The 9,102-nt window shown below is 70.2% G+C and overlaps 2 protein-coding genes across 2 annotated transcripts in view; both read left to right on the forward strand.

The window, feature by feature from the left end:
* The first annotated feature begins 96 nt into the window (after positions 1–96).
* On the forward strand, positions 97–4,274 carry RILP (Rab interacting lysosomal protein). The gene is made up of 8 exons (XM_026047873.1): positions 97–336; positions 999–1,122; positions 1,427–1,548; positions 1,740–1,931; positions 2,238–2,404; positions 2,532–2,654; positions 3,254–3,337; positions 3,484–4,274. Exons 1-8 carry the CDS (start codon positions 97–99, stop codon positions 3,635–3,637), a joined length of 1,206 nt encoding a protein of 401 aa, XP_025903658.1. The 3' UTR covers positions 3,638–4,274.
* An 892-nt stretch (positions 4,275–5,166) lies between these two features.
* Positions 5,167–9,102, forward strand: part of SCARF1 (scavenger receptor class F member 1) — a 5,519-nt gene continuing 1,583 nt past the window's right edge. The window contains exons 1-11 of the mRNA XM_026047947.1: positions 5,167–5,261; positions 5,755–5,816; positions 6,359–6,460; positions 6,566–7,091; positions 7,419–7,637; positions 7,709–7,837; positions 7,913–8,016; positions 8,093–8,204; positions 8,313–8,437; positions 8,530–8,667; positions 8,787–9,062. Coding sequence (XP_025903732.1) covers positions 5,167–5,261; positions 5,755–5,816; positions 6,359–6,460; positions 6,566–7,091; positions 7,419–7,637; positions 7,709–7,837; positions 7,913–8,016; positions 8,093–8,204; positions 8,313–8,437; positions 8,530–8,667; positions 8,787–9,062 — 1,888 coding nt within the window. The remainder of the gene's footprint in view (positions 5,262–5,754; positions 5,817–6,358; positions 6,461–6,565; positions 7,092–7,418; positions 7,638–7,708; positions 7,838–7,912; positions 8,017–8,092; positions 8,205–8,312; positions 8,438–8,529; positions 8,668–8,786; positions 9,063–9,102) is intronic.

Consider the following 9,102-nt stretch of genomic DNA (forward strand, 5'->3'; position numbering starts at 1 on the left):
CTTTTCTACACCGTGCGGCTCCATAAGCCTCTTTGCTGCAGCCGCGGCGGGGCTGCGCGCGGGGCGGGCCGGGGCGGAGCGGGGCGGGCCGGGCCCATGGCGGAGCGCGGCGCGGAGCCGCTGTGGCGGACGCCGCCGGGCCGCCTGGCGCCGCCTCACGTCTACCGCATGGCGGGCGCGCTGGGCGCCGAGCTGCGCCGCCTCTCGGGCCGCTTCGGGCCCGACGCCGTGGCCGGGCTCGTGCCGCCCGTCGTGCGGCTCCTGGAGCTGCTCGAGGCGCTCGTGGCGCCGCCGGGCGCCGAGGCCCAAGCGCCGCCATCGCCCGGGGACAGCGAGGTGAGCGCGGCCCGCGCGGGGCGCCCGCGTGCGGCCCCCCGGCTGCGGGGGAGCCCGCGGGGGGTCGCGGGGGTCCCGTGGGGAGAGGCCCGGGGCTGGTCCGGACCCCGCGGGGGGGCCGGGTCCTCCCGGGGGTCCCGTCGGGAGAAGCCCGGGGCCGGTCGGGTCCCCCCCCACACGGAAGCGCTGTCCTCTCCTTGTCCCCTTAGGGCGCCCCCCGGGGGAGGCCCTGACCCGTTCTTGTCACCTCGGGGGAGTTACTGGCCCCTCCGGGGTCCCTGTGGGGCTGGTGCTGCCCTGTCCTGGGTCCCTTTGGGGAGGTGTTGGCGGTCCCTGTCCCCTTCGGGGTCCCCTCGAGGAAGTATCGGTCTGTCCTTGTCCCATGGGGATGGTTCTTCCTCATTCTTACCGCTTCCGAGGTAGCAGGGGCCGTCCTGGTCTTTCATGTCCCTTCTGGGGGAGGCACCGGCTTGTCCCTGTACCCGCAGGGCGGCTGCTCACCCCAGTGGCCTGCATGGCAGGTGACCCAGTTGTCCCTTTCCCCCTGCCAGAGATCCCCTCCAAAGTGGCAGCTCCCCGAGCCCGGTGCCTCCAGGACAGGACCCCGGTGTCGCAGCGCCTCGGGGGTCCCCGGCGCTGACCCCGCTCTCCCGGTGCCCCAGGAGCTCGAGCAGCGGCTGTGGGCGGCCGAGCGGCGCGAGCGGGCGCAGGCCGAGCGCGTGGCCCGTCTGGAGGAGCAGAACCGGCGGCTCCGGGGGCAGCTGGCGGAGAGTCAGTCCCACGAGGGTGAGCTCTGCCGCGCTCAGTGTGCCAAGGTGCCCGGCTCTGGAGAGCGGAGCCTTCCCATCGCACCGGGGAGCAGGAGCGGGACCCCGAGCCGCGAGGGTGGACGCGGGCGAAGGGCTTGGGGCAGCACATCCCTTGTGCAGGGTGGAGAGACAGGTGCCCACCCGGGACCGCATCATCGGGGACGCGGCAGGACGGGCGTGCGTGGTGCCGCATGCGGGGGGCAGCTCCGGAGCAGCAGCCCTGCCCCGGGGCAGCGCGCAGGCTGCTCGTGCCCACGCGCTGCCCTCACACCCGCGCTCAGGAAGCACCGCGCGCAAGGAGCGGGAGGTGATGCTGCGCCTCAAGGAGGTGGTGGACAGGCAGAGGGACGAGATCCGCGCCCAGGCCCACGAGATCGTCTGCAAGAGCCGCGACACGGAGGCAGTGAGTTTGCGGGAGGGTGCCCAGGCACGTCCGCCCAGAGCCAGGGCTGTGTCACATCCCCCTGGGGCCGCTCGTGGTCCTGCCTGGGCCTCTCTGCCTTCCCCGTGGGCCCCCGCGTGTCTGTGGGTGGGAGCCGGGTCTGGAGAGCTGCTGCTGCTGCAGCTCCCCCTCGGCTCTCGCGGGCTTCCCAGCTGCAGGAGCAACTGAACCGCTTCATGTCCATGAACGAGGACCTGCGGCACAAGGTGGCCGTGGTGCAGGCCCAGCTCAAGAGCGCCCTGGAGCAGAAGTCCGACCTGGAGGCGGTTGTGCTGCAAACGCAGAGGGAGACGAGCAGGAGGAGCAGAGCTGCCTCTGAAGCCCAGGCACCAAAGCCCAGCCCGGTGAGGAAGCCCCATCCCGAGGGCCACCGGGTGCTGCTAACGTGGGATAGACCATCTGGGTTGGCCCCGCAGTTCCCAGATCAGTCTGGGTGTTGCAAACTGCTAGTAGGGGTGCATAGAATCACACAATACTGAGTCTAGCTGTTTATCACTGTAGACTGTAGAGCAGCGAGCACCTAGGGATGCTGTAGTGGGTACTCCATGGGAATGGGCAGGCTTGGAGGCAGGAGTTAGCAAAGGGAGCTGAGGGGGTCTCTATTTGCTGCTAGCGTTTCCGCGCTGACTTTCTTTCCACCCCAATCCTAGGAAGGAGCATCGTTGCCTGCAGAGGATACCCCGCTGCGGCCAGGCCCGGGCAAGAGCCCCGCTCACTGCTGCTTCTCCAGGGAAGAGCTGCAGCAAATCCTGCAGGAGCGCAATGAGCTCAAGACCAACCTGTTCCTGGTGCAGGAGGAGCTGGCTTATTACCAGCGGTGAGTCCCGGAGCGGCAGCCGCGGAAAGCGAGCCTGGAGCCTGGCAGGGGCTGCTCCTGTCACTGCTGCTCTGCCTTCCTGGGAGGTTTTCTCCTCTCAATAACCAGCTGGTTTCGTTTTTGCCAGAGAGCTGCTGAACGAAGAGCGAATTCCCAGCTTCTTCTTGGACGCAATGAAATCGTCTATCAAAAAACAGAGAAGGAAAATCAGAGCCAAAATGCTGGGCACGGCGGAGGAGTCCGCAAGCAGGTGAGTGTGTCTGGCTGTGGAGGTCGCCCATGGAGTAGCTCTGCACAGGGCTGTGATGCCCTGGAAGGGACCTCCCCCAGGCCAAGAGCTGCTCCGTCCTGTGCTGTCCCTGTTCCAGGGATCAAAGGTTTGTTGCCTGCACTTGGTGTCTTGCTTTGGCTGAGCCCTGGGAGCGCTGCTGGGCCCGTGCTGTCCCCTGCCAACGTTCACATGTCCTTGTCACCAGCCACACATGGCTGCTCCCTGGCCACATCCCCTTGGTGCTGTGTGACGTGCGGGGGCTGCGGGGCCCTGCGGGCTGCCAGCCTCGGGGTGCCCAAGAGCAGGGAGTTGGGGAAGCCAACAAAAGGGACGGAGGCGGATGAGGGAGGAGAATCTTCCCATCGGGAAGCAACGGAAAGGCCGCAGCAGGGGCAGGAAAGGGCAGGGAGGGACCCTGCAAATCCTGAACTCTTGCGGTCCTGCCACCCTGGACCACATCCACCTGAACCATCCACCTGGGGGTCTTTCCGGACACTCCGGGACACGCGGGGGGCACAGGAGGGGACGCGGCAGTGGCTCTGGCCGCGTGTGGCTCAGCGCAGGTTTGTTGTCCTCAGTGACGAGGACGAGGGCTCCTGGCTGCCAGCTCCCGGTGCCGACTGCGTGGACGCTCCGCCGCCCCAGTCCCAAATCAGGAGCTTGTAAGTGGGCGCTCGGGCGGCTCAGCCGGGATCAGCGGCTCCCTTGGGTGCTGCTCTCCGGAGCTGCGGCTTGGTGCGGGGCCGGGATGCAGCCGCAGCCCTGGAAAGGCTCCTCTCCCCCACACCTTTATCTGCTCTCCCTGCAGCTTCGGGCTGTGGTATCCGGGCAGCGGCAGAGAGGCCCCCACGCCCAGCTGCTCCGGAGCCTGGGAAATCATCGACTCGCTGGAAGCGCAGCCGGAGCAGGAGGGCCGGAGGGAGCCGGACGGCTCCCCGCACAGAGCCACGCCGCCGCTCTGACCCAGCCGAGCCCGAGGCGACTCCGGCCGTGCCGCTTCCCTCCGCCTGCTCCTCCTGCCGCTTCCCGTCCCGGCCACTTCCCGCCGCTGGAGCTGTGCCCTGAATTCCCGCTCTTCCAGGCCGGCTCTCCCTGTCTCCCTGCACTGTCACGCCTCGGCATCCCCGTGGGGCAATTCCCCTCCACCGGTGGCTCACGGCTCCTGCACTGGGGACCCTGTCGAGCCCACGGATCTTTTGCTTCCTCCCTTTCCCACTCTCTTTCCTCCTTGTCCCTGCAATGTGAAGATGAAGGAAGAGTGTCTGGGCAGGCTGCTGGGCACTGTCCTGGGGACGCAGGGTCCTCGGCTCCCCACACACTCGCACTGGGGCTGAGCACGTTGCACCCACAAGAGCAGGGGCCCTCGGGGCTGTGCTGGAGAGCAGCGGCCGGGGCCAGCACGGCCGGGGCCACTTGTGCACCTTTCAGACCGGGGTGAATCGCTTTTGTACCGGGACTTCTTCCTTCTGCTACTGGAAACTGGAAGACTGTAACGTCACCTCTCATGTTCATTGTTGTGGGGACAGCTGGGTCCTCACGGGTCAGGTATTTTCCAGCTCTACGAGCGGAGTCAGAAATAAATCCATCTCTTGTCCCACAGCGCCCATGCTGCAGCCTCGCTCCGTCCTTGCTCCGTCCTTGCTCTGTCCTTGCTCCTAGGAGGCTGCAAAAGCTCCAGAGCGGCTTTGCGGAGCCCCGGAGTGGCCGTGGCCTCTCATGCACCCCGGCGAAGGACAACAGCAGCTCAGGACATTCCTGAGGGTCCACAGCTCCATCCTGGCTGCCCCCGCGGTGTCCGTCTGTCTCCATGTGCCCATCTGTCCCTGTGTGTCCATCCATCCCGGCGTGTCTATCCGTCCCCGCGTGCACAGGAATTAAAGGCTGCTGCGGGGGGCAGCTTGCGCTTCCAGCCGCGACGCTCCGGGCCGAGTGCAGCTCTTGGGTAGGAAAAAGGTGTTTCCTGTGCATCTGCTGACACGGAGCTCCTGGGAGCTGGGCCGGCAATGGCGGTGGGTCCCGGCGTCCGGGCCCATCCAAGGCTCAGCCTGGGCCTTGCCGTGTCCCCGTGCTGAACGAGGGGACGGTGCAGGGAGCAGAGGGCTGGGCACTGGGGCAGGCGGCAGGTGCTGGAGCAGGGCAGGACAGCCAAGATGCTCCCCAGGCTTTGGGAGGCACCGGATAAAACAGCTTTGCAGGAGGACGGAGCTGGTCCGGGGGGCGCAGGGGAGCCCAGGACAAGATGCCTGGGTGCACCCGACCACCCGCCAGCTTTGGCTGCCACGAGCTCGGCCGGGGCCAGAAATAGCAGCACGGCGGCATTCCCGCCAGCTCCTTCCCTCCGCTCCCCTTGACGTGCCGACCTGGGCGCCTCCTCCCGCGTTTCCTCAGGAAGGAGCCCGAGGCCGGAGGGAGGAAGAGGCCGAGCCCACGGCGGGGAAGGGAAGGGACGGAGGGGACGGGCGCAGGCGGCTGCCGCGGGGCTCCCGGTGCCATGGCGCGCGCCCGGCCCATCCTCTGCCTCCAGCTGTGGCTGTGGGTGCAGGGCTCGGCGCAGGAGCTGGACCCGGACGGCAGGAACGTGTGCAGGTAGGGCAGGTGGGGCGCCACGCCGCGCGGGGAGGCCGAGCCCTGCGGGTGCCACGGGGTGTCCGGCCTCAGCGCCGGGCGCCCGGGCTCGTTCCGGCCCCGCGTGGCCGCGCGGGCAGAGCCTCCGGGCACCGCGCGCTGCCGGACACCATCCTGGGTCAAAACCCTGAGGTTTCCCCCAGCTGGACGCTGCGCGGCATCTAATCCTCACGCGGTGTCTCTCCTGCCCTGCCGCTCTCCCGGCTACCCGGCACTGCAATGCCACGTCCATCCCGTTGCTCCGAGCGGCTCCCGCGCCCGGCACAGACTTAGCCGTCCCCGAGCCGCGACGCCGGCGCCCGGCCCCACAGCCCGCTCCAGGCTGCTGCCTCTGAAGCTTCCTCCTATTTTGCTGGCTTCCTTCCGCAGCAATTCCCCGGCTCCCACTTTGTCCCGTTTCAAGGTTTCTGAAGCCAATACAAAGGCCCCGCTAAGGGCGCCGCTCTCTCCGCAGCGTCCCTGCGGGCCTGGAGTGCTGTCCCGGCTGGAAGCAGCAAGGGCGGGAGTGCACGGAGGGTAAGTGGCACCCGAGCAGTGTCCCCAGGGTCCCTGGTGCAGCCGCGGGGCAGGAGGGAGCCCTGGGCTAAGGGCAGAGCTGCCCCAGTGCCAGCGTGTGGCTTGGAGCCCTTTGGGGCTCCGTGCGGCACTTGGGGCTCCATGTGGAGCCTCGGGCACCGTGTGGAGCTCGGGGTGCACTGTGGAGCTTGGGGTGCTGTGCAGAGCTTGGGGTGTCCTGTGGAGCTCAGGGTGCCCCTTGGAGCTTGGGGTGCCTTGTGAAGCTTGGGGCCCTGTGCAGAGCTCGGGGTGCTGCTTGGAGCTCAGGGCTCCGTGCGGTGCTTGGGGCACCGTGTGGAGCTCGGGGTGCCGTGCGGCACTCGGGGCTCCCTGCGGTGCTCAGGGCTCCCTGTGGAGCTTGAGACTCCCTGTGGCTTTTGGAGCTCCGTGCGGCGCTGGGGGCTCCGTGCGGCCCTCGGGGCTCCGTGCGGCCCTCGGGGCTCCGTGTGGCTCTCGGGGCTCCGTGCGGAGCGGGCGCCCACGTTGCCGCGGTGCCGCCGCAGCGCTCTGCGAGGGAGCCGAGTCGTGCGGCAAGGACGAGGTGTGCGTGCGGCCTGGGCTCTGCCTCTGCAAGCCGGGCTTCTTCGGGGCCGACTGCAGCTCCCGTGAGTACGGACGTGACCCGGATGTGACGCGGGCACCCACGCGGGCCGGGGAGCCACTCCGCCAGTGCCCGTGGCTCCTTTCCCCCCATCTCCTTCCCTCCGCAGGCTGCCCCGAGCAGTACTGGGGCCCCGACTGCAAGCGCCGCTGCCCCTGCCACCCCGGCGGCACCTGCGAGGCGGCGAGCGGCCGCTGCACCTGCCTGCCGGGCCGCTGGGGCGCCCGCTGCGAGTCGACGTGCGCGTGCGGCGCCCACGGGCGCTGCGAGGCGCTGAGCGGCGCCTGCCGCTGCGAGGCCGGCTGGTGGGGCCCGGCGTGCGACAGGCAGTGCCAGTGCAACCCGGGCGGCTCCCGCTGCGACCCGCACAGCGGCCACTGCCGCTGCCTGCCCGGCTGGTGGGGCCGCCGCTGCAGCTTCAAGTGCTCGTGCAACGCGTCGCCCTGCGCCCAGGAGACGGGCAAGTGCGAGTGCCGGGCCGGCTGGTGGGGCCCCGCGTGCCAGCGGCGCTGCGACTGCCTGCACGGCGCCTGCAGCCCCCTCAGCGGCCACTGCAGCTGCAGCCCCGGCTACCAGGGCCGGAGCTGCCGTGAGCCCTGCCCGCCCGGGAAGTATGGCCCGCAGTGTGTGCACAGGTGAGCTCGGGATACACGGATGTGTCCTGGGCTGGGGGGACATGTCCCCAGGGAGGGCTGGGGCGGTGCTTGGATTCGGCACCCAAAGGAATATCCTGCTAAATTGAGCCAAAACCCCAGGCGTGATGCGGAAATCCCAGCGCGTGTCCTGAGTGCTGCTGCCCGCTGCTTTGAGCAGCAGCGATTGTCCCCACTCCGCTCCTGCCCCGCTGCTGCCAGGGAGCGCTAAGCGCAGGGGTCACTCTGTGTGGATGCCAGGGACGCGTCACGCGGGTGCAGGGGGCGTTTTGGGGGTGCCTCACATCCCCCGGTGCCTCTGCCCCGCAGCTGCGGGCGCTGCGCGGGAGCGCAGCCCTGCGCGGCCACGGACGGCGCCTGCACCGGCTGCGAGCCCGGCTGGAACGGGACGCGGTGCCAGGAGCGCTGTGCCGCGGGCACTCACGGTGCCGGCTGCCGGCAGAGCTGCCCACGCTGCCGCGACGGTGGCGCCTGCGACGCCGAGAGTGGCACCTGCGCCGCCTGCGAGCCCGGCTGGGCGGGAGCCAGGTACCGCGGCCCCGCGCGCCGCGCCGCCGCTTCCCGCCGTGCCGCCCGCCCTGACACCCCTGTCCTCACAGCTGCAACAGCTCCTGCCCGCGGGGCACGTTCGGCGCCGGGTGCCAGCAGCCGTGCGCGGACTGCGTGGCCGGCAGCTGCCACCCCGTGTCGGGAGCCTGTGTCTGCTGGGCCGGCTACTGGGGAGGCAGGTAAGGGCAGCCGGGCACGCGGCCTGGGGGTGCCCAGGGCACAGACCCCTCTTCTGCCTGCCCTCTATCCCGCAGCTGCAACGAGACGTGCCCCGAGGGGTATTTCGGTGTGAACTGCTCCTCCGCCTGCCGCTGCTCCCGCGGGACCTGCCACCCCGCGCAGGGCCACTGCGTTTGGAGTAAGGGCATCCCCGGCGTCGCGCCAGCGCCCGGCTCCCCGCAGGGCCCCTGCAGCCCTGCCCGTTCTCCCCGCAGGCGCTAAGGACCACGCGGCCGTGGCCGCCGCCGTCCTCGTCCCGCTGCTGCTGCTGCTGCTCTGCGGCGCCTGCTGCTGCTGCGGCGCCGGCCACGCCGACGCCCGGGACAGGTATCTCCGTGAGCACCCGGCCCCGGGGATCCCGAGGGAAGCGGCTCCCACTGGAGCAGCCTGCTGCGCCGGAGGGAGCAGCGGGAACAGGGTGCGCTGTGCCCGCAGGGCGGCCGCGGCGGACGACGGCGTCGTGTCCCGCATGAAGCACCACGTGCGGCGGGTGCTGGCCAACCTCAGCGCCTTGATGCCCTGCGTCGCCCTGGGCGGCTCCAAGCTGCCCAAGGTCACAGGTGACGGCCGGGGCGCCGCTCCCCTCCGGCACCGCTCTGGGATACCCGGGAGCGCGGCGCCCGCGCTGACTCCTCTCCTGTGCCCGCCGCAGTTTCCCACCACGATGCAGAGATCCCCTTCAACCCCAGCTTCATCGAGCCGCCGTCCGCCGCCTGGGTCTCGGACAGCTCCTTCTCCTCCTTCGACACGGACAACGAGGGCCCTGAGTACTCGGTGCCGCCCCGGGAAGGTGACGTAGCTGTTCCTGCACTTCCCGCTCATCCCACTCCCGACGCTGCTCCGCGATTATTCCCCCACCCCAGCCCCAGCTTGGAGCCTGGAGGGGTCCCTGAGCTCCCATCTCCGCAGGTGTCCCCGTGCTGGCGGGGGCCGAGCTGCAGGACGGGGCACCCGCGTCCACCGAGGCGCTGCCGGACCCGTCGGCCTTCAGCTCCGAGGACGTGTCGCAGCCGTTCGCCATCCCGCGCACCTCCAGCCTCGCCAAGGCCAAGCGCCCCTCCGTGTCCTTCGCCGAAGGCACCAAATTCGGCCCCCAGGGCCGGGGCTCCGCGGCTGAGGCCCCGCCGGACAGTCCCTCCGGCGGCGGCACCGACAGCCCCGAGCCCACGTGCCTGGGCGAGGAGGGTCCGCGCGGCGCGGGCCGCGGGGCGGGCGGCCGCCGGCG

The sequence above is a fragment of the Nothoprocta perdicaria genome, unplaced genomic scaffold (assembly GCF_003342845.1).
Source record: "Nothoprocta perdicaria isolate Ctin4 unplaced genomic scaffold, notPer1 scaffold_50, whole genome shotgun sequence".
Taxonomy (NCBI): domain Eukaryota; kingdom Metazoa; phylum Chordata; class Aves; order Tinamiformes; family Tinamidae; genus Nothoprocta; species Nothoprocta perdicaria.